The sequence below is a fragment of the Bactrocera neohumeralis genome, chromosome 2, assembly GCF_024586455.1.
Source record: "Bactrocera neohumeralis isolate Rockhampton chromosome 2, APGP_CSIRO_Bneo_wtdbg2-racon-allhic-juicebox.fasta_v2, whole genome shotgun sequence".
Lineage (NCBI taxonomy): Eukaryota > Metazoa > Arthropoda > Insecta > Diptera > Tephritidae > Bactrocera > Bactrocera neohumeralis.
In genome coordinates, this window is record NC_065919.1 from 19,230,190 (window position 1) to 19,254,683 (window position 24,494).

At 40.6% G+C, this 24,494-nt stretch overlaps 1 protein-coding gene across 1 annotated transcript; it reads right to left on the reverse strand.

Moving 5' to 3' along the window:
* Window positions 1-1,328, reverse strand: LOC126751149 (RNA polymerase II elongation factor Ell-like). The gene is made up of 2 exons (XM_050461160.1): window positions 594-1,328; window positions 1-492 (listed from the first exon to the last, which is right to left on the reverse strand). The coding sequence occupies exons 1-2, from the start codon at window positions 1,326-1,328 to the stop codon at window positions 1-3; spliced, it is 1,227 nt and encodes a 408-aa protein (XP_050317117.1).
* Window positions 1,329-24,494: the final 23,166 nt, after the last annotated feature.

Here is a 24,494-nt window from a genome sequence, read left to right on the forward strand (position 1 = left end):
CTATCTTTGTGAGTATGCGGCCAGCGCAGCCTGCGCTGCACTTTCCTTCGCCAGCTTCTGGTCAAAATCATCTACACGCTGTTGGATATGGATCAACTTCGCCTCCAAATAGTCAAAACGTCGCTTGACCTCAATCTCTTCCTTAGAATTGAGTCGCTCGAATTCAGCGAAAATTCGGTTCGAGATACGCTGATATTCCGAAGATCCTTCGGGCACATTTTTCAACTGTTCAGGAAGTACACGGAAAATATAACGCACTTCTTCGACACGCCGTCGTAGTCGAAAGTATTCTTCGTAAATGCGCTCAAAATCGCATTTGTACTCACTTCGCTGTTCAATGCTTTCGACAGTCGAGTAAAGACTAAAGTCGTAGCTTGGGATTAACTTTTTTTCAATAACAGGATGCTCTGTAGTTGTTGTTTGGAGAACTGGTATGATGACTGGTTCCAAACTCTTCTTCTGAGTTTTATAATCAATCTCTGGAACTGACTCCTGGCGTTGTTTATTTTTGTATATATCAGTAACTGCTATTTCAGAAGCTGTCTTGTTTACTGGTTCCTTTTGTGAAATCTTCTTGCAACATCACTTGATACTTTGTGGATTTTCTGCCGAGTTGGTTCTTGGTGTGGGCTCCTCTTAGCGGTATTATTACTAGCTCCTTTGGAGGGTAGTAGAATAACTGGTTCCTTGTGTGGGATCTGCTTGTGATCCGGTTGTGTTCCGTTGGATGTACTTTTGTTGGTAGTGTTCTTAATATTTAGCTGAGAATGGATGTTGTTGCTACTGCGTCGTTTTTTCTTAATCTGCGGCTCGTCGTACTCCAAACACGGACGCTTTCCACAGATTTCGATGACAGCTTTTTCCTGAATCGGTAGAGAGGCGCTAATTCTTGTAGGAGAGATCGGAGTTGAGGTATCTTCGTCTAAGCCGGTTGGACTTAAAAGACTCTGTGTTTTCCGCAACTCCAACTGCTGCCGTTCCTGTTCCGTGTAATAAGACCAATTTGTTTTCACTTTGTTCCACATACAGTGCTTCAAACTGTACTCGTCGTTGCGTAGTTGAGCGACTTCCGCCAGAACATTTCCAATTAAAGATTCTTCAGGCTTACGTATGCCATCTTTTTGTAGACGCTCATTCAGTTCAAGCTTATTGAGCGGCTTTAGTGCCAACAGGTGGATAACGCATTCGCGTAAGTTACGACTGGATATATCGCGTAACTTTCCATGCGCTGAATGAGCTTTCGGAACATGTTTGGTGTTCGCAGTCTGGTTATGTTCGATGATTTCTTGAAATGCGGATTGAGTTAGGAACTCGAATAAATCTTCCATTATTTTTTTTTGTTTTAAAGCGTTTTGCGACTGATAATATAATTTCCCGTGATGTTTCTCTAATAAAGTGCTTTTTGGTTTTAAAGTAAAGTTCTTTTTTTTTTGAAGAGATGTGGGGGGAAATCTCCTAAAGACACCCTGGCGGGTAGTGTCGGATTCGCTTGATGCGCCTACCGACTAAAATCCCCCTACACCGGTTGCCAACCATATGGTTATGAACCTATAACGTATTTTGGGGGAGAAGGAAGAAGATTCAGTTGTGAGCGGTAGTGGCCCTCAAAAGAATCTGACGCTAAAAAGCGAAGCTCGATTTTTTGGTTAGGTGGGAGCAGAAAGATTTGTCAGGATACATGGCCTTCTGAAACGGTCAGTTTTCTTGCACCTGAGAGTGGCAAGACAGTTGATGCTGGGGTTTGCGTGGGATGCTACTGACGCCCACGGAATTCGCTTTTTCCAAAAAGAAGAAAAAAAAGAAGATTGCCTCTGATTTGGTTGTGTTGATATCGAATCTCCACAGCCAGCACCAGTCGAGAACGGTGGGGATGAATTTATTGAGGGCGGATGTGCTGAAGTTAATTGTACGGGAGGCGTACAAGAAGGCGACATCATCCGCATATTGAGCTGTGAGGATTTTCTTCTCGGTTGGGATGTCGTAACAATAAATGTTAAACAGCACTGGAGAGAGTTTGGAGCCCTGAAGGACTCCCGCCGTGATCGGGTGAGCTTCGTCGTACAGGAGCATAGGGATGTGTCTTCCTTTGTTGAGATTGTTAGCGACAAATTCGGAGACCCGCAGAAGTTGGTGTGCGGTGCCGTGTTGCTTTCGGAACCCATGTTGGAAGTCGGGGAGAATTTTCTTTTCCGTAACAAATTTCTCCAGTCGGGAGAGAATTATGCTTTTTGCTGAGGGAGCAGAGTAGGCTGATGGACCGATGGTTTGCCGGATCGCTTAGGGGTTTACCCGGTTTGGAAAGAAACACGACTGTGGCGGCTTTCCAGGCCGGGGGAAAATATTGGAAACGCATCATGGCGTTTATGATGTTGTTTAGGGCAACAAGGTGTTTGCGCGGTAGTATTTTTAAGACGCCGTTACCGATACTGTCGTGGCCTGGAGCTTTGAGGGAGGTCGGCTGAAACTCGACGGTCTGGAAGGTTGTGCCCCGGACAGTTTCTGACACTTCTTCGTGAAAAGAAGAGAATTTTTGAAGGCTTGGAAACGGGGAGCATTGATTTTTAAGGGATTGAGCGAAGACGTTGGCTTTGTCCTTGTTCTGTGGGTAAAAGATCCCGTCTTTAATTAGGGCGGGGAGGTGGAGTTTACGGTTTCGGAAGGATCTAATAACCTTCCAGCAACTTTTAGGGTGCTGTTCGGCTTCAGCGATAAAGGAATTGAAGTCTTCAGAACTTCTTTGGAGGAGGAGAACCTTTAATTCCCTTTGAGTGAAATTTAAATTGAAAAATTTGACCTCTGGATTTCCTCCGTCAGATATGCGACCGCCTTATCAAGATCAGCTATGGAGTTGATTGGGGTGCAAGTGAAAGAGGAGGTTTCCAGCAAGAATTTCAGGTGGAGGAAATCGGTTTTGGTCTTTAACCGAGGGGAGAGTAGAGGGCGATTTGTGAGCTCCAGGCAGACCGGGGAGTGGTCTGAACTGAGCCCCGGGAGAGTCCAGAGGTCTCTGTTGAGGGTCACGTTTTTAGTGAGAAATAAGTCCAAGGTGCTTGCTTGGAACCTGGGGCTTGTGGGGTGGTAGGTCGGTTCGGAGGGAGCTTCGATGTTGAAGTTGTGTTGGAGAGACATTCTCCAGAGGGCTAATCCGTTAGCATTATTCGTAGAACGGTTCCAAATCCTATATTTGGAATTGAAATCGCCTGCCATAATGGTAGGGGTGGAGAAGTTAAAGAGGGATGAAATGTTGAGAGGGCTTTTGTAAGGAGGGATATATACAATGATGATCCTATGCCTGCGTGAATTGAGGAATACGTCAATTCCTACAGCCACGAGTGTTGAGGGGCCAGTGTTGGCGGCTAGGTGGTGGATAGAGCTCTTCACACAGATGGCGACACCGCCCCCTTTGGAATCTGGGCGGTCGTTTCTGTAGATTGTGAAGTTCGGGATATAAAGGGATTTTTGGGGGTTTAGGTGATGCAAACGACATCAATGGATTTGTCTTCTATGAGCTGGATGAGTTCGGTTCTTTTGGGAGAGGAAAGCCCGTTGGCGTTCCAGTTTAAGATCATCAGGCCACGGTTAGTTCCTGAACACGGTGGATAGGAAGTCCCGAAAAAGCTTCTCTGGGTGAGCAATGTTTGGGACAGGACTGGGCGTTGTGTTTTTGGTTGCATTTTTGGCAAACTCGGCGTATGAGCGAGTTGGCCCCTGGGCTCGTGGTTGGGATTGGGGTTGAGGTTGTGGTGTGGTCTGTGCCGGGGGGTGGGTAGCTCTTTGTGGGAGAGCCCTGGAAGTGTTGTGGGCTTTTTTTGGAGGTCCGGGTTGGTGTTTTTTGGGGGCTTTAGGGCAACCCCGATAGGTGGCGCGATGTGGGCGCTTGCAGTGGATGCAGGCGGGCTTCGCGTTTTTTTGCTCTTTGAGAGCGCAGGACGCCGTGGCATGGGTGCGACCGCAGAAGGCGCAAGCCCAGGGAGCGAGGGCGTTTTCAACTAATATCGTGCCGCAACCACCCTGTTCATTCACCAAATTCATACGACCGGTCGACCGGTCGAAACCGTTTTGAGTCAATTGATGACATTAAAGGTGTGTTGCTGCGCGCATTGAAGGCTATTCCGGAAATTGACTTTGAAAACTGTTTCGAGGATTGAAAAAAACGTTGGTACAAGTGTACTGGGAGGTTAAGACAGATTACTTTGAGAGAGACGACTAGGATAGATTTTGAAGAATAAATTATGAATTCTAAAATTATGAAAAATTCTTACAAATGTTTGCTCCGATGTGTTTTCAATTGTGAAATTTTAGGTTTAAGATTTTTCTAATATTTCTGTTTAGTTTATGAGATTTTAATCTTTGCGAATATATGAGCCTTAATGTCTTGTTCAACTTGTTAAGTTTTTTCGAATTCCCAAAAAAATTGGCCCATATTGCAAATGTTTGTTAAGAAAAATTTTGTGATATTTTTTTTGTAACATCGACTATATTAATGCAATTGTTTTTACTTATAGAAGTAAGAAAGAAAAAATAATAAAATGGAATGAACACAATCAATAATCGCGCTAACCTTAGTCCCATGTCGCGATCTTATCAATTGAAAATATTTGACAAGTAAATGCATAGACAAACCCTCTCAGAGAGTGTAGAGCTTCATATAGACAAATATATATATGTACATAGTATATATTATACTGAAAAGCTGAATAAAATAGAAATTAGTCATGCCGGAAATTCCGTAGGGATCAGATTAACTATATATAAAGAATCTCCCAAAAATAACCCAAAATTTTAATTTATTGGCACTTATGTAGTAAAGTCTTGACAACCCTAAAAAAAAGAAAAGTTGTAAACTTTAATACCCTTCACAGATACAAAAGTTCCCTACGAGCACTAGATTTTAATTGTTCAGTTTGTATGACAGCTATTTGCTATAGTGGTCCGATAAAAGAGCTCTTGAAAACTGAAGGTCTGCTTCCCGTATATATAGGTCAGACGTAGAGCCCGTTCCGCTAATCATTTAGTTACTATATATATACTATATATAGAATATCCAACGTTTTCTTTTATTACAAACATCAGGGAAAATTTAATGTACTCTGGTACAAAAGCCTTCCGAAGGGCCAATTATGAGGAGCGCAACATTCTTAATTTAAAGTTAGATCAGTAAATATTGCCCTGCATACCATTGTGTCATCGCTTGAGGAAACCATTAAAGTTAAAAAATTTGTTGTTGGGACCTACCTTGATATTGAGGAAACTTTCAATAACGTCATGCCGGAAACAGTCCAACTACTCTGTACGGTCCTGGTGTGGAATCAAACCTCAAACATCTCATTTTCAGTACTTTGTGCGACAGAGTGATTGAAATGGAATGCGACAACGCACGTGGTCGACGAAATATGAGCAAGTGAACCCCACAAGGTGGATTCTGGTCGTTGACAACCTGAATAAAACAACTTAAGGATCGTGGCTGTCACAAATGGGAGCAATCCACCTACAACCCGTGGATACAGTAAAACATTAAGGGCTCGTCCAGGATATTATATTTTACACCTAGTATTACAAAAGAGGACGTTATAAGAGCGATGGTTAAAATTATTCGATGGGTGTGGCATCGCCCACATTTCATATCTTAGCACCTCGACCAAATTCAACCAAATTTAGAACTTAAAACTATATGGACTTTCATAAATTCCAATGAGTGAAATAAGACCACGACATCTTATACTTACACTTTCCAGTATGCAAATCAGGCACCAACAAATATATCGGGATAAAACTTTTAGCGAGTAGTATCCCTGAGATCTGATATCTTATGATCAAAAATTGTTCAAATCCCCAGATACCGAATACGTAGATCAAAGTTCCAGTTGCGAACTTTTTATAGAAAATATCGTTCAATCTGTCAGATATATGTATTACATAAATTCGGAGAGAACCCTTTTCCTATAATGATATGGCTGGGTGGTTTCAATCGGTTCAATAATTCCCTTAACCCTCATCTACCTAACAGAAAGATTTTCGAACTTCCGGTTGGCTTTATACCGCATATATCGGTCAATATGTGAGTTATTTTAATAAAATTCGGAGAGCATGATTTTCTAATAATAGTTCATTTATGCGCCTAAAATGAATAAAATCGGGCGAAACCTTGGCCTAGACACATACTTATAAGAAAATATTTTAAAAAATTAAAATTATAATTTTTTTTTTTTTTTTTAATATTTTCGAGCTATACATTTTTACCCTGCCACTGCTTGCTGTATGGAACAAATTCAAAAAAATAAAATAATTAAATAATATTTTCACCACAAGGCAACCCGACTGCGGCTTCAATATATTGCATTTTCATTATTATTTAAACGCAGAACGCAATTATTGCCATTTAACACAAATTTTATAATTAGCGAACGCCATTTAATTATTAGCACTGCAGACCGCTAGCCATATTTTTTTTTGCAAAATTACCTAAAAAAAAAGTCAGAGTAATGAAAAATAATTATCCAACACATTTCTGCTTTTCATATTTTTTTTTATTCTTATTCATAACATCTGACGACAAAGAACAAAGTGACGCAATAAATTGAAGCCATTTAACCGCGAGCTCCATAGACGCACTTGTTGTAGTTCAAATTGTATTGCGAGTTGGGAGGACATTCGCCATGGATGGGACGCTCAGCCAGGCAGAGCTTATTGCCAGAATCCCACTTGAATTTGACCGGGCAGCTTTGACCCATAACGGCGCAAATCGCGGCAACGAAGAGAGCGAGGAAGAATAGCACTTTCATGATGAACTGGGAGGAGAGCAAAAATTAAAAAAAAAAATTACATATATTTTTTAGAGAAAGGATTGAAAAACTGGTTTGACGTTATTATACTACTTTGCTTTAAAAAATAATTTTTTTTTTTCAATATTTGTTTTAAGAAAAATATTTTTTTATAATTTTTTTATTCTCAGCACTCACTTTATATATATTTTCTGTTTGCTTGTCAAGTTGGAAACTCAAACTGAAACAGTTGCGTTAAACTACAGTTAATTTATAGATTCAAAACAAATAGAATTCGTTCAAAGCGCTGCTGACTACCGACAGCAGGCTTATCAGCTGACCTTTCCTAAATTGTAAACATGTGTTTGTGCTACACAAAAATCTTAAATTCAAAACCTTTTCTATTTGCCCTCGGAGAGTTTCGGTTGATTACTACCAGTAGCGGCTGAAATCAACCGAATAATGCAGGAAAAACGACAGAGTTGCCGATCACAGAGAGCGGCAGAGAGTGTGTGAGAGAAAGAGCTTTAGATTACATATGCATATGTATGTATGTATGTTATACTTGAGAAAGCAATCGTTTTTCTACGAAGTGCGGGTTTAGTAAACATCTGTTAATGTATGTATGTATATACATATAAATTCTAATGAAAATAAATAAGTAAATTAATTTCTTATCAGAAATATTTTTGTGAATTTAAATACAATGTTTTCGAAAAAGTTGCATAACGGAACAATGGTATTAAATTTTTAAAAATTTAGAAAACGAAATCTTGGGAAAAGCGATTAGGATCTACTATAGGCATATAGTCAAAGATGAAAATCGCATTTGAGTAGGTTTATCGCTTTGGATCGCCTGGTAGATGCTACCATATGTGACTTTATTGACACCATCAATCACTCGTCTACGCTCACGAGATGCGAGGCAATCGCCAAAATGTCAATATGGTTTGTTTTGGTGTCATAGTTATCGCTAACTTACTTATCCGCTAGGACACTCCCAAAGAACCATCAGTTAAGGTATTACTTCGTGGGAATGGTAAGACGTTTCACATCCCCTCTATAGCACGGACGGACTGACGCCAATTCAGCTGTAATTGTCTTAATTTAGTCATGAGTTGCCGCTTCGCAAACAGCTTTCCACTTATCAGAGTCCTGACACATAAGTGCAGTAAAATTTCCACCGTTAAACTACCACCTAATGTAGTCTCTAACTTTTCCCTTATGTTTAGAAGCTGAGAACAATGGAAAAACACGTATTGAGAGTCTTCTATGGACTCCGTTAACATCGAACAATACGGACTAACGTCATTTTGAAATTTGTATAGATTCCATGTCTGCTAATATTTGGTTGAGGTGGAAATCCAGGTCCCCATGTAGTTTAGTTATCCACGTATGTATGTTAAGTATAAGTCTGTAAGTCCACCACCGCCCTTTGGTTGAGTTTTTCCACCATTGCTGCCATACAATTATGCTCTTGTTCCTCTCCTCTCCTTTTGATTTCTGTGATTGACGCTGACAGCTCAAATAATCTCGCGAATTCGTCTCCCTGGATTTATATAGGTGGCGTACTAGCAAGTACTTCAGCTGCTTCGCTGGATATTGTTCGGAAAGTAGTAGATGCTGTGTGCTTTCTTTAGCATCATTAGCGCACTGCCCAGCATCACTAGTAGCGCGTCAAGCTTCTACAGTTCACAATAATTTTGAATCGGAAACCTTATTCTAGGGGGTTCAGCCGCTATGAACAGCCACGCATCTAGCACCACCAGGTACGGTAATATTCTAGAGTCCACAATGATCGTTTTTGAAAGCATGCATATCGTATTTTACATTTCGGCGAGCGGCTGAACTAGCCAACGTAAAGCGAAAACTGAAAATTTCTTAGAAACGGATACCAGACTCTAAGCCCTGTAAGACTCCGACTCCGAAAATGAAAATGAGCGCTTGGCCTCTAGCTCAAATATGATAAGAGCACCGCCAGTACATACAGCGTTGAACCAGAGAAGCAGGAAAATTTAACTCCTATAGCAAGTAAAAATATTACTGAAGGAAATATGCCTACTAGGTTTCCCCCTTACAGTGTGATTTTTGATTAAGGCCATAAGTTGGCTGGGCGTTTATGACGCTAAGTGCTGCGATGGTTCTGTGTACTTTACGGAAACCATGTCGCTGACTGACTGGCTCTGATAGTGTGTGAAGGTCGAAACTAGCAAGGCCCCAAGTATCAACCCTGATGGGAAAGGAATGCTTTCAACCAATAATTAATTAGATATAAGAGAAAGCGCTTTTCCACCATAATAAAGCATCGGCTCTCACCTCCGTCATCAGCACGGCCAAATTGTTAAAATTAAGCTATTTTATATATCTCAAATCATATACTCGAAATATACATATCTTCCAACAAAAATTAGAGTTAATAATAAAAAATCACTTCGAATTCTTTGCTTTTGTGGAATTTCTTTTCTCCTCGCTTCACTAAGCTCAACTTAGTTAGATGACCTGATATAACCGAAAGTCATAAGAATAAGAAATCCAACTAACCTAAAAACTTTCGAAATCAAATCTTAATGCCTATTAGAAATTGTCACCCAATTTTGTACAAAATTTTCTTTTCTGAAATTAATCAAGCGTTTAATGAGCGCGTGATTGCAAACGCCGGTCATTTATTGTTCCAGTGATTATTTATTGCTCTTAATTGAATTACAGCACTGACCTACTTAACGTTTGTTCGCCTTTTTGGCATTTTGTGCGTAGCTCTAGCACGTCGAGCAACTAGTAAATACTAATTTGCAGCAAGCTGGGGTTAGTGACTACTGATAAGAGCAGGTTTAAACGCAATCACTCTTTTAGTGTTGCCTACTTTTAGGCTTATATGAAATTCAATCAGTGGCTTTCAGTGAATAAAAGCTTAAAAGTGTGCTTTGCAATGAGTTTATATGGCCTTAAATTATGTTTGGAGTAATACAGCACAGCACAGGGTGTCAAGGTAAGGCATTTAATTGTTATATTTAAGTAAATCTGTACCTATTATATATATTTCGAAATTTTCAAAAAGAAAGGGAATAAAGTTTAATTAACATTTAGGGTCATTTTCTCAATGTCGGGTTAGCAGTCATCTGTTTGTCTTTCGGTAATTAACATTTTTATAATCAGAACTTAACCGACAGACATTGAGCAAACTGCTCTAAAAGTTGTTCATATTAAAATTATTATTGGAAATTGCAAATGAGTTGGTCGGTTCATCCTCACCATCAGCAGAGAATGAAATGGGAATGTTAGTTGTTGAAAGAGATTCCCTACCCAGGATGAAAGAATTCGTAGAAGCCGTAGTGAACCCTAAGTCAAATTAAAAGTTTAAAGAAAACCTACACCAACAGATTCGATTGTATTTCTGTTACTTTACAAAGTGTGATCCTGCGATTGGCAGGCATTTTCCAGTGGTGCAGGGGTTTAATCGCAACGTCATTCGGTCCCTCTCAGTCGGTGTGCGTGGTTCTGTAAAGCATTCCTCAGATGGGTAGCCAGGGACCGAATTCGTACGATGACCTAGAGCTGACACCTTCTAATGCAGGGTGTTTGCGACCCAGAAGCTAGGCGCAAGTTTAGCTTTCTGGTCCATCGCTAGACGCGAGAATCAGAGGTGTCGCTTGGTTAACTCAACCTACAGGAAGGCGAAACCGACTAGCGGACAATTAACTTCTCAAGAAGCACCGGGTGCAAACGGATCGCGAGGTAATCAGAGGAAATCACAATTAGAAGAAGAACTAAGATAACATCATGGATGAGATCTATAGGTCGGAAGAACTTGGATAACATCATGGATGAGATATATAGGTCGCGTGGGTGCTTTGGATCTCTCTATGGTCTTTATTTCAGATAAGTAATACTTTTAGTCAGCTTTAATACCTCGGGTAGGGTAGTTGACAGCAGCATCGAGGATGCCGGATAAAGACTTAACATCACCATAGATGATGAGTCAAACAAATTTCTTCCGAAACGAGGGTTCACGTTAGCACCATGATAATAGGGTCCTGAAAGGCTTAAACCACGGCGGTAAAGAACGGCAGAGCACAAGATGCTGGTGGATGAGCCATCCACTCATGCCGGCACCGACAGAGACGTTGTTCGTGACAGTAACAGTGCTAATAAGCAGTGACAATAGTGTGTGTGTTATACGAGGCATAGACTGTGCCGCAGGTAGAATTTAGTGAAAGGACACAAAAAAAAAATTCAAGATAGCGGAAGCGATCTAGCAGATCACATCTCATCGCCGTGTCGTCAACGCGGAGAGAGTGTGCGGGGGTTCTGTAGGGAGCGCTCTTACCCAGGACGGAAAGTCAGGTACCTCAAGCAGAAGAGTTCCTGTCCCACTTTTATACGATGGGGAGTTGGGTTTGGTTTGGTTTGGACGGAGAGATTTCGGAATACATCGAGGTCATTTATCATAAATGCATATGGGAGTGATGCTTTCCACGCGAATGGAAAATAGCTAGGGTTGTTTCTCTCCTAAAATTCCCCGATAAGATCATGAGTGATCCTTGTTCTTATTGGGGCATCAGTCTCCATCCGGTGCTTGGAATAGTACTGGAGAGAGTTATGGTGGAACGGATTCAGGAGCAACGCGGGGTATGTGGTCGGATTGGCAGTATGTGTTTAGGAAAAGGCGCAGTGTAGAGGATGCTTGGTTGTACGTTCAGAATGTTGTTAGAGAGAACGTCAATGTCCTTGGCATATCTATTTGAAACCCAATGCACCTACACCACGTATCGGCCGCCTCGGCAGTTATCGCAACTATATTCCTCTCGGATAACCTAGAGCGCTAGCTTGGGCATCAAAGGCATAGTATACTTCGGTAAGTCTTCAACTATCGATATTGCAAAAACTTTCTTGCGTCTGTGCGTCTGGGACATTGAGGGCTTTTCCAACCGCAGCACTTGAAGTAATGCTGGAGCTCACACCGCTTGCACAAGTGATCTGGTAGACGGCGAATCATACCATGCTTCTCATGACAACAAAAGAGTATGGAAAAGGCAGGAAAGTTTCGTCTCAGCAAATGAATGCCTTAGGGTTAACTTCAAGATGAGGTTTAAAATTACTCTCGGTAGTAAGGTGGACTAGAGTGTTACCATACTTGACCACTAAGGGCAGTACTACTTGGTTGTATATTGACACCTCGAAGACACCGGAAAGCATTGGAGCAGGCACTGCGGCATACAAAGCTTTCCATATCAATGGGATATTTTCCGAGCATTTTCAAGCAGAAGTCTTTGCTATTGTGATGTAGAAATTAATCTTCAAAGCAACTATCGTAAGCAGCGCTGCAGGCTCAAGAAAAACTTACCAATATGGGATGGCTTCTTGTACAAACTGCTGGTTTTACGGCATGGAACCGTAAACTCCAGAACACCCTATGGTAGATTGCATAGCAATTTGTAGACTCAGGCGCAGATCCATTTACGTGGATAGAGATGGTATAGCCTCAAGGCTGGGCTTTGTTTCTTGGAATTCATCAGAGTTTTGGGCCTTTGAGAATACCTATAACGGAGGAGAGGGCACAATAAACCCTAGATCGCGGTGTAAACCTCATCTTATTTCTATTCTATTTTATTCTACAAGGTGTGTGCGATGCAAAATTGTGCTTTTGGGATGAATTCACCGGAGGTCCTAGCAAATCGATGACGCCGGAATATTACGATTATCGTTCATAGGAAAGTAATTGTCCAATATTTGTGCCTAAAAATATCTATTATTGGGAGATTTAGCATATACTCTGAGGGAGTATCGATAATGCAAACCCATGTTTTATACTGCATTGATTCTTCACGAGTTCTTCACTAAAATTTCAACCACTATCGTGCCTCAACCACCGTATTCGCCTGATTTAGCTCCGTCTGACTTCTGGCTATTCAACAAACTCAAACGACCGCTCCAGGGAAAACGGTTCGAGTCAATTGAAGCCATTAAACGTGAATCGTTACGCGCATTGAAGGCTATTCCGTAAATCGTTTATAAAAACAGTCTCGGGAATTGGAGCAAACGTTGGCACAAGTGTATTGAAGCAAAGGGAGATTACTATGAGAGCGACACCATAGATTTTGAAGAATATATTAAGAGTTTTAAAATCATGAACAAAGTCTAACTACTATTTTTGCTCATTTGTAGCACATGAAATATTAAATAAATTCCTCTTGTTCTTAACAAAATTTTACGTTTTGCAGGACACCCTCAAGTTGTGGAATATTTTTAGTATTATTTTAGTTTCCCGAACACTTACATAAATCAATTAAAACTATGTATCTAGGTAGCATTTTCGTTGCAGAAATGTTTTATTCCTAATCCTATTTGCTAGCATTAAATATTCGAAATCGAAATGTAAACCTGGCCTGGTGAATTTCTCCGAATTTTTCCACAGTTATAAATTTTGTGATTAGCTTACACCTGGAAAAGTTCCCATCGTTGAAATGCTCCACAACAGCTCTCAATTGCATAAAATCCCTAAACGTGATAAATATGAAACATGACCACAACAACAAATAGCAGATGAACTTAACAATATTCAAATTGTAAAGCAATTCTCCGAATGAAAGAGAATGAACATATACTACATATAGTTCAAATCTGCCATGAACTGAACCATACATTTGAATGTGTGTAGGTGTTTGCGAAGTGAGTTTAGTCGAGTTGATTTTATGTTAATAGAAATGAGACTATAACTGAACCAGCACGCAGTAGTTATGTGTGTGCGACGGAGTGCAAATTCGGTATTGGTGTTTACGGTAATTCGTGCAGCACACAACACTTTCTGGAAATGAATTGGCGAAAAGGGAAATATTGAAAATCTCTCTCCTCTCCTTGGAAACAAATTTGCCTTATTGTGCGTGGTATTTTGCCAAATTCGAGCAGGTCATGAGTACAGCAAAATCAAAGCTCACACATACATACTTATTTACACACCCCAACACAAGCGCTTGGTAGACTTTACAGGTCAATTGAAAAGTACCCGGTCTGACATAGATGGCGATATTAGAAAACGAGGGTATAAATTTGACAACTGTTGGATCATTAGTTTGCCAATTATATCATTTTGAGTAAAAGCCACTTTTGTTGTTATTGTGAAAAAAATGGATAAAAAGGAATTCCGGGTGTTGATAAAATATTGTTTTTTGGAAGGAAAAAATACAGCTGAAGTGAAAACTTGACTTGAAGACGAGTGACGGGACATTGCCCCAGGAAAGTCAGCCATCAAGTACTGGCAAAATGACCACCGATGATTACAAACCCAGTGGACGCCCAAAAGACGTTGTTACCGAAGAAAACATCAAAAAAGTACAAAAAATAATTTTGGATGACCGTAAAATGAAGTTGTTCTCTCTAAAGATATCAGCTGAACAAGTGTATCATATCATTCTCGAATATTTGGGTACGAGAAAGCTCTGTGTAAAGTAAATGCCGCGGGAGCTCAGTTTTGACCAGAAACAACGACGAGTTGGTGATTGGGAGCAGTGTTGAGATCTTGAAGCGTAATAAACCCGAGTTTTTGCATCGATATGTGACAATGCATGCAAAATGGTCCCAACACTTCACTCCAAAGTCCAATCGAAAGTCATCCGATTGGACTGCACACGATGAACCCGCTCCACAGCGTGGAAAAACGCAACAGTCGACTGGCCAGATTATGGCGTCTGTATTTGACTATCTTGAATAAGTAAGGACCATCAACAGCTACTATTAACTATATAGCGTTACTGGACCGTTTGAAAGACGAAATCGTCGATGTTGCTATTTCAGCAAGTCAGTGAAAACCATGAAAAAAACCCACGAATTGGACTTCGAATTGCTTCCGAGTTCACCGTATTCGCCAGATCTTTCCAGCAGCGACTATTTCCTGTTCTCAGCTCTAGAAAGAATGTTTGCTGTGAAGAAATTTTCGTCGTATGAAAAGGTGTTCGCCGAAACTGAGTCTTATTGTGAAGCAAAGGACAAGTCTAACTACAAGAATTAGTATCGCAAAGTAGGAGGGGTACTGTGGTCGGTACATACATCAGCGTTGAAGGAAATTTTGTTGAATAAAAACAAACGAATTTTGTCAAAAAATGTGTTTTACTATGTTAGGTCGGGAACTTTTCAGTTGACCTGTTTTGTACTTATATAACCACAAAAATATGATTTAGGCTTGCAATTTATGGGTAGAAGTGTGTGTAATCCTACATGTATGTTCGTCCGTGTAAGAATTGTTGGAACACAGAAGCATAAGCCTTTGAAATAGATACAGTTAATAAAATAATTTAGAAGGGATTGTAAAAACTCCAAATTAATTTAAAAACAAAAAATTATTGATTAAGAATAATGATTCATGTTCCACGCTGGGTTAGAAAACTTTCGCAATCCCACCAGTGTTGGTTGTTGTCTAACGCTTACCGAGGTTGCTAGAAGCCCATAGACGCTTGTATACACGAAGGCAGAGGAACCCTTACTGGACTTTGGATATGGGTGCCCTTTCTTGCCAGCTCATCGGCTTTACAATTTCCGACAGCCAGTCACCCAGACAAGTTTAATATGAAAGTAGCTTTATGCTACTGCTAGTGAGGTCATGCAGTGCTTGATTAGTTTTGAGGTCACTGTCAGCGATATCAAGGCCTATACAGCAGCTCTGCTGTCTGAGCGGAAGCATATCTCCACAGAAGGTGCCACAATTCGTTGAGAAATTTGCTGCCATCTTAATGGCTGCTACTTCCGTTTGAAAGACACTATACGTACAGTGCTCTTGCAGTCCGAAACAAGAGTTGATTGAGAGCTCGCTCCAACATTCCCCTTGAGCTTCGATTTATTCGTGAAATTCTCCTTCCAACATTAGCTTTGAGCTTCGATTCAACCATGATAAGGCGCCTCTTTTCCAGCAACTCCACCTTACATCCTTACATTTCGGAGGTACGTGCGCGAAGATGCCGCTTGGAGTATGTTCCGCAGCGCAGTGGTCCAAATTATCAGAGATACCAATTGATAGGTAGTAATCGCTTGGTGCTAATCCCGCACTATAAGGTGAATATGCTGAAGAAACCGCTAACTAAGCTCTCGGAGCTTCTGGCGAGAAACTATCAATATGGTGGTCTGGCGTTGTTAGCCAGAACACAATTCTTTTTCTATTGGCTAAAGCTGGCCGCTTCTGGTCGATTGTTTCCTTCAGAAAACAGATCGGAATGGTTATTTCGACCGTAGGGGAGTAGCTCACAGCGTTCGTAGATTGTTCCTTCCAATCTCAAATAATCAACTTTTCATCATCAGAAACCATCCGCTTCAGAAATCGAACGACTTTGTACGGATTCTACTGGAAGTTCTGTCTATGAGGACATGGCTGCAGCCATAGACAGTCGTATTACATTATGTCTGGGAAGACTAGGCAAAGGCTACATATAAATATGTACAATGTAGGTGATTTACAATATGTTCTTATTTTAATGAACGAAACTGTAAGTCTGCAACATTATTCAAAAACAATCTGGCCATATGTAAAACTCGGCGCGGCTAACGCTGAATGTGGCCGAATTAGTGTAGCATTTAGTGGCGTTTATCAGAAACGACGACCACAACGGCAACAACAACAACAATGCACTTATGACACCTGCTGGCCGTCTGCTAACTGCGCTTTGCTGTTGCTGGCGCTGGCTGTACTTAACGGCGATTTGTGTGTGCGCTTGTTTCTGGGTCTGTTTGTTATGACGCAGACGTTATTGCTGATTATTGTTGTTGTTGTTGCTGCTGCTATGAGCACATAATGTTGCCCATTGCTGGTGGAACCTATAATTTTGTTAGGCGCTCGCTCGCAAAACGAAACGGCTCAATTAGCGTTGAATTATCGCCCATGGAGAGCTGGCTGGGCTGCTGTTGAAGCGCGTCTAAACGACGCGCGCACATATAGCTCTCTGCAGCGCATGATGCGGGCGCGCGTGTGACGGCCGCACCGCTTGATTTGTGACATTCATCGTTTAGTCATGAACTGGAAAAACTGTGTGCAGCGCGCCGCCGCGCGGTGTCGAGCATACGAACTTGCGGTACAAAATATTGCAATAACTTGCCTGCCGCGCGCCAACCAACCGACGACCAAACGACCAACTAAATTGAATGTACATCGGCTGGTAAGTACGCGTATGTAGCTGGTATGCTTCCAACTGCCATTAAATGACATGGCGCCACCACCACAACTAAACACATTGCTGCGCGCACGTACATATGTGAGCCGTGGTTCGCGTCCGCAACCGCGTACCCTGCTTGCGCCGCAGCCCGCTGGCAAAGCACTCAGCTGTACGAAATGTGCAATTAGAGCGCATATAACTGTTGGCACATGTGGGCATTGACAGGCGTACATTGTGGTCCGGGTTCGGGCATATTTGTATGACTTTGTCCTTTCCACATCATTGCTCCGCAAGCCTTTATGCGCCTGGCCGCCGCTCGGCCGTATGCCTGTGATGAAGTACCATTTCGTTGCTGCTTTTTTAATTGCGGCCAAATGTTATGGAATTTCGTTCTGGATTGAAGTTAGCAATTTGTTTGTTTTCTCCACCGCTGATTTTACTGTGTGTGTGTGTGTTATTGTGTGTTATCCTGATTGTGCTCTGTTGTTTATTTGCTTTTCGGAAATGCTTTTCGCTAATGGAAAAAGTTCATAAATACAAAAGCCAAACGGCAAACAGCGAACAGCGAACAGCGAACTACAATTCTACAGGTGCGCCCCGGCTCCGGGCTGCGGTAATGTGCACCAAATTGCTTGCCGCTCTGCCCGCCCTTCGTTCGTTGGGTGGCTCGTGCCACTGCTACTTTCGGGTTTTCGTTAATCGCCGTAGCAAGTTGGCGGAAATTGCGACATTTACGAAAAAACCGTTGGGCTGCTTTCAATTATACGCTCATTGGCTCAATTAAGCTGAACTCCGTTTTGGCAAATGAAATAAAACAACCACTACAGCAACTAATACCGAATTGCTGACAAAAAATATTAAGGCTTTACTCACCTCCGCCTGGTATACTGCTGAAGGAGCCTGAATGGCCTGAAAATATTGAAAAATATTAAAGCTTTTAACGGTATATTGCAATAACGAGTTGTCTCGGTGGTAAGTAGAAAGTTTTTCGACCTAGTTAGGTTGTATTTTGCAATATCATACAAAAGCTAGTCTTCCAAGACTGCACTGTATTCATGTTTCTCGAGATATTTTTGTACCTCCATGACGGAAATTCCAGAACCAGTTATTTTCTTTCGCGTTTGTCCCTGATATATTTTTTTCCTAACAATTATAAATACTAAAGCTCGCAGTTTTCGCTTAGAGTTTACTAATCTCCAAAAAAAAGTATTCCAAATATGGATCCAAACCCTTAAAAGAGAGAAAATCTGGCTATGAGCCAGTAGTTGGAACTAGGGCCAGTGACCAAACTTGATTATTTTACCAGACATTCGACATTTTCCCCTATCTCTCCTTCTTCTTTATTGGCCTGGACACCGCTGGTCGTGCTTCCTTTTCGCTGGTTTGGATATTCCAAGTATAGCCAGGTCCTTCTCCAACTGTCTTTCCCACTGACTGGAGGTCGTCCTCTTCCTCTGCTTCCCCCGGCGGGTACTGCATCGAATTCTCTTAGAGCTAGAGTGTTTTTATCCACTCGGATGTCATGACCCAGCCAGCGTAGAAATTGCCTCTTAATTTGCTGAACTATTGTCAATGCGCAAAAGACCATAAATCTTCCGCAGAACCTTTCTTTTGAAAACAGTTAATGTTGACTCATCAGATGTTGTCATCGTCCATGCCTGTGCACCATATAGCCGGACGGCAATAATGAGTAACTTATAGAATTTGGTCTTTGTTTGTCGAGAAAAGAACTTTACTTCTCAATTGCTTACTCAGTTCGAAGTAGCACCTGTTGGCAAGAGTTATTCTGCGTTGGATTTCGAGGCTGACATTGCTGTTGCTGTTAATACTGGTTCCAAGATAGACGAAATTATCTAAGTACGATTTCGAAGTTATGACTGTCAACAGTGACGTGAGAGCCAAGTCGCGAGTGTGACGACTGTCTGTTTGATGACAGGAGATATTTCGTCTTGCCATCGTTCATTACCAGGCCCATTTGCTTCGCTTCTTTACCTAGTCTGGAGAAAGCACAACTAACCCCGCGGATGTTGAGACCAATAATATCAATATCATCGGCATACGCCAGCCTATCTCAGGATACCCATTTAACATTCACGTTCAGATTTATATTCCAAGACTGGCAGCTTTAGCCTTAACTAAATGTTGTTCTTGACATTTCCATGTTTTTCGAACCCTATTCTTTCCACATACAGTGCCTCATTAGTGTCTTCAGTCAGTCAGAAGCCAAACATAAGCTAAAGGTCGCAGTCTCTGTTTTATCAAATAAGGAATGTTTTTCGAAGTATTTCCTCCTTATGACCGATTTGGAATCTTAAGTGTACTGTTGTAGCATAAAATCTAATTTCAGACACTCTTCATTCCAGTTGTACCCCACAAATGCTAACATCGGTTTGAGTAATTAATTTCAAAACCATTCCAACCACCCCTTATACCATACATACAAAGCTCTTTCTGCCATAACTTATACTCCACTAAAAGGATTGTGCGCACTTTCCCTCACTCTGCTCTTTGCGGTTATCTAAGTCCCTCAGGTGACGTACTTATCCACTTCCTTGCCGCGCTCTTTCACTTTGTATGCCTGGCAATGACTGCAATTAGAGTTAACTGCACTAAATGTCAAAGGCGACCAAAAAATGTGGTTCAACTGCTTTGCTTTTGTTCGCCCGCTCCCTTTTCACTTTGTTTCTTATTACCTTTTTATTGAGTTCGCTTACAGGAATTTTTACTCACCTCTTTATTGACCGCACACGTTAATGAGTCGGTTTAAATGACACAAAAATTTCACCTTCGACACCTACGTCCTTTTAATTCTTCATATACAAGTAGATGTGGTGGTATGAGGAGGCCTCATTATTTCCGCATTGGCAGGCAGGCGGCAGCAGGCGCACTGGTTCCTGTCGTGTGGTGGCAGTTCGGTTGGCATTTTGCCGGGTCAAAATACTCATAAAATTGTAACTTTTCTCATTAGCGGAATAGTGTGGTCATTATTATATAATGAGATAATGTACAAGGCAAAACGTGGTCGATTTCTTTTTGTTTTTTTTTTCTCATTTTTCTTTGGTTTCAATTTCTTTGCTTCAAGTACAAACAATAGTCGCGGCATGCTGCATTTTTTGAAAGCCTGCGACAATTTATCATTAAATTATCTTTTATTATGGCAAAAGTATGGAAAATTATAGCTGGCAGTTACTCGTATTGCCATAAAGAAACAAGATATAGGGCACTAAAGATAATTAAAAATAAATGGCTTTTCATTTTTCATAATTTTCCACTTATGTTTTACTTTTTTTCCAAGTTAAGGGAGGGAGTCAATTAAGGGAATTTATGAATTAAATAAAATGTAAATGGAGGTTGGAGCCCCTGAGTTGGTAATTGATTGCCAAACAAGAAAAACCTTAATTTCGGCTGCACCGAATCGGTAAAGCTCTTCACAGAGGCACTTCTTAGCGCATTTAGGGTATAATCGCTAACTTGATCATTCAGTTTGCTTTTAACTTGATTTTATAAAGATTCAAACTGTAAAACTTAAGCGTAAATTCTAGTGTTGCTTCGACTATAATCTACGTGAAATTTCTTGAAGATACCCTTTTCAATTAGAAAGTTTTCCAAGGACTTGAGTTTGATCAGTCAGTTTGTAAGAGTTACAAGCTATAACAGTCCGATATCAGCGACATATAAGCAGCTTCTTGGTGAGAAAAGCACAAGAGCAAATTTACAGAACGACGTCTCAAAAGCTGAGGATATACAAACGGTCATGGCTACATCGACGTGGATCATTTATAAATGTATAGATTTTATAGGATCTCCGACCTCTCTTTATGGGTGTTGCAGCATCATGACAAACTTAAAATACCCCGTTTAGTCCTACTAGAGAAATGGAAATTGCCGTAAAATCTTTTTGCAGTGCAAACGTGTCAATATTTGGCGGCCATTAGCGCCTAAACAGGTGACTCGGATGTCGCACTCACTGCAGGAAATGATAAGAACAAGGTAGCAAGGAAACAATGAAGCATCTCTTGTACACTTTTGCCGCACTAGCAAGGCAATGCTTCAAACATTTGGGGGTCCCACTGGAAGAGGTGTCGATAGTGCGGCCAACGAAGCTTTTGAAATTGACGTCAAGTGCTTGCGCTGAAGGATGACTATTTCTCTTGAACTACGGCACTCAATCTGCCATCGCGAAGGACAAAACCTGTCCTATGCACATCAAGCGAGCCTACCAGACTAACCTATACTAATATAAGCCTAAATTGTACTCAATTAAGCATGTAAAAGGCAATTACTTCTTGCTATTTGAGCTGCTTTTTTGGCATGAATTTATTACCGCGATCGGGATCAGCAAGCAACCATGAAATAACTACGTATTTAGTGAGAAACAGGCCCTTAATTAAGCAGTTAAGGAAATGTCAATAATTTATTACCTAATTGCATTCAATTCAGCCTAAAATATATTACTTAATTGTTTCGTCCATTATTATAATTCATATAGTTGATTAATGCTGAAAGCGCCAAGTTACCCTTCCAAAAATCAGTAAACCACTGTGGGCAAAATATAGTAAGACTTGTTAATTTAAACTTCACGCGAAAACCCATTCGTCGAAATATTCTTTCTCTGAATTAAAACGATTGTCGTGACATCTGTGCCAAAAGTGGCATCAAATTAACCTTTGGAGATGAGATACGCATGTCTTTCTGAAGAACATAAAGTGAATTAGGCGATTTTTACGATGATTGCAATTTTTCAACAAAGTAGTTTAATGAAGTTTTGTGTGCGGAATCAAATTTCTGATGTCGAAACGTTCAGTATGTTAGAAAATGCCTTTGGTGATAATTATTATCGCGAGCAAGGGTTTTTGATTGGTACAAATTTTCGAAGAATATCGATAACGCGTTGACGACGAACCATGTTCAGGATGGCTATTAACAGGATGACCAACAGGTCAATAAAATAAAAGAATTGGTGCTTGGCAACGTTGGAATAACAGAAGTATCAGTGAAAACCATTTTGAGAGATCAATACTTTCCGATTATCAGGATGTCATAAAACGTATTATTACTGGCGTTCAGTTTGGGATCTATGCTTACGACCAGAAAACAGACAAACAATCGGCCGAATATCGTGCAAAGGTCCTCACCTGAAGCAGAAAAAAGGGTCAAAGCAAGTCGAAAATCAAAACTATTTTGGCAGTTTTCTTATATTGTCGAGGTGCGGTGCACTCCGAATTCCTTTCGATTAACCAAGCTGCCAACAAGGAATACTAGTTAAGTGTTATGCATCGTTTGCGCGGAGCTATTCGTAAAAGAGACCGGAATTTTGGATCGACAACTGTACAACCAAGTATTCGAATGATTTAACTCCTTTTGAGTCAATTGAAGCCATTAAACGTAAGTGGCTACGCGCATTGAAGGCTTTTCCGGAAATTGACTTTAACAACTGTTACGAAGATTGGACAAAAACGTTGGCACAAATGTATTAGGGCCAAGGGGGATTACTTGGAGGGGACGACATAGATTTTGAAGAATAAAGTAACAATTTTAATATTGTCAACAATGTCTTACTATTTTTTGCTCATAGTAATACATACACTGAAAAAGATTCTTTCCAAATTTCATTGAGATTTCATACATACAAGGTCTGTCGCAAAAGAAACAGAACTTTAGAAATATAACTGTTTCTGGTGGCGCCACCTACCTAATAAAAAGTTTGATCTCTTGTTGACATTTCGTAAAAACTTTAAGACAATTGGATGACTACAATCAATGTTATCGATCAAAAAGTGACAGCAGCTTTTGGTCATCGGTCGTAAAATGCAAAGAGCAAATATTAAATTTTGTTTTAAACTTGGGAAAACGTTTACTGAAACATTTCAAATGATGAAAAGAGTTTATGGTGATCAGTGCCTATCCCGTAGTAATGTGCATGAGTGGTTTAAGCGATTCCAAGAAGGTCGTGAGGACCTCTGTGACGATCAGAAGTCGGTCGTCTTCAGAAGTCAAAAATAAAGACAATGCTGATTTGTTTTTACGATTCCGAGGGTATTGTACACCGAGAGTTCGAACCACCTGACCAAACGATTAATGCTGTGTTTACCTTGGTGTTATGAAGCGTCTTTTGTCACGCATTCGTCGTGCTCGACCACAATACCGTGAGGCAGGGTCAATGATGAGAGTTTATAATATTTACAATACTTTTATATAATTATGATGACCACGCGATGCCTTCCAGCAGGAGAAGAAAATTGAATATGTGATGAGTAGTCCTACATAATAGCAGCAGGCGTTCTTGAGCCAAACTGTCTTGCCTATATGTTCGGTGTTCCGTTTGTGACATGTTCGTTTCAACGTTCCTTGTAAGCCAGGATCAACTGACTTGCTGACTGGGTGTTGCCACGTTGGACTATAATTTATTGCGCCTCGGCTCGGCAATTATATTTTTAGGTAGCATACTTTTCTATAAAAATTTGCGACGTCGAAGTTGAACAAAATCAACTTTGAATGGCCAACATCTGAATCACCCTTTGATTTTGCGAGTGTTATACAGATTTGAGGTGGAACGCTGACCAATTTTTCATGGCATACAATAACATATTGATTACCGAGGCTGTTAGACTTGCCAAGCGAACGCGAGTTTGAACCAGAAAGCTTGCAGAAGGCCTTGGAAAGCTTTTTATTTCTCTTTAATGCATTTAAAAATATATCACTCAATATGAGCCGCACTGTTTCCATAGTGATTTCTATATTAAATACATTTTTTTTTCCATCATAGAATTATGTTCAAAAATTGTTAAGTCAACCACAAGTTTACATAACTATGTTGACTATGATTTGATTAAACTGCAGATTGACATGGCCAACACGGCGATAAGGCAATTATTTACAAACATGTTCAGCTTGCTTGCACATACAAATATACTTGTACATAAATTTACAAATAGACTGAGAAATAAGAAAAAAACATAACTTCGGTCGCACTGAAGATATAATACCCTTCACAGGTGCGTTTCATTTCAGAGGTGATCCATTTCAAGTTTCCCTAATTTTTAAAGAAAAAACACAGAAACTTCAAACTTATTGGTAAAAGTTTATTATAATTCAAAAGAACATTCTTTGGCATTTCTTTTCAGAAGATTATCTCTTTCAAATGTTGGCCGCGGCTACGTCTCAGATGGTCCTTACCTTGAGTACAATACTCAATTACTCGTTTGAGCGTTTCGACGTGTGATAACACACATTCTTGGTGCTCAATCAACCGGCCCAAAACGTCTAATAATCTGCTCACAGAAGTGTTCTCTCAAAAAATCCATTGATTAAAGCAATGTATTGGAAGTAACGCCGACTTAATGAAACCAAATGTCGCCGAGATCACAAGGTTCAATTTCAGGCATCAAAGAGTCGGTTATCATGGTGCGATAACGGTCGCAATTGATGGTTACGTTCTCACCGGAATCATTTTTGAAGAAATATGGATCTATGATTCCACCGGCCCACAAACCATACCATACGTTGTTTTTTCTGGATGAAATGGCAGTTCTTGAACCTTTTCAGAATGCTCTTCGTTTGCGGCAATTTTGCTTGCTTACATACCCATTGAGCCAGAAATGGG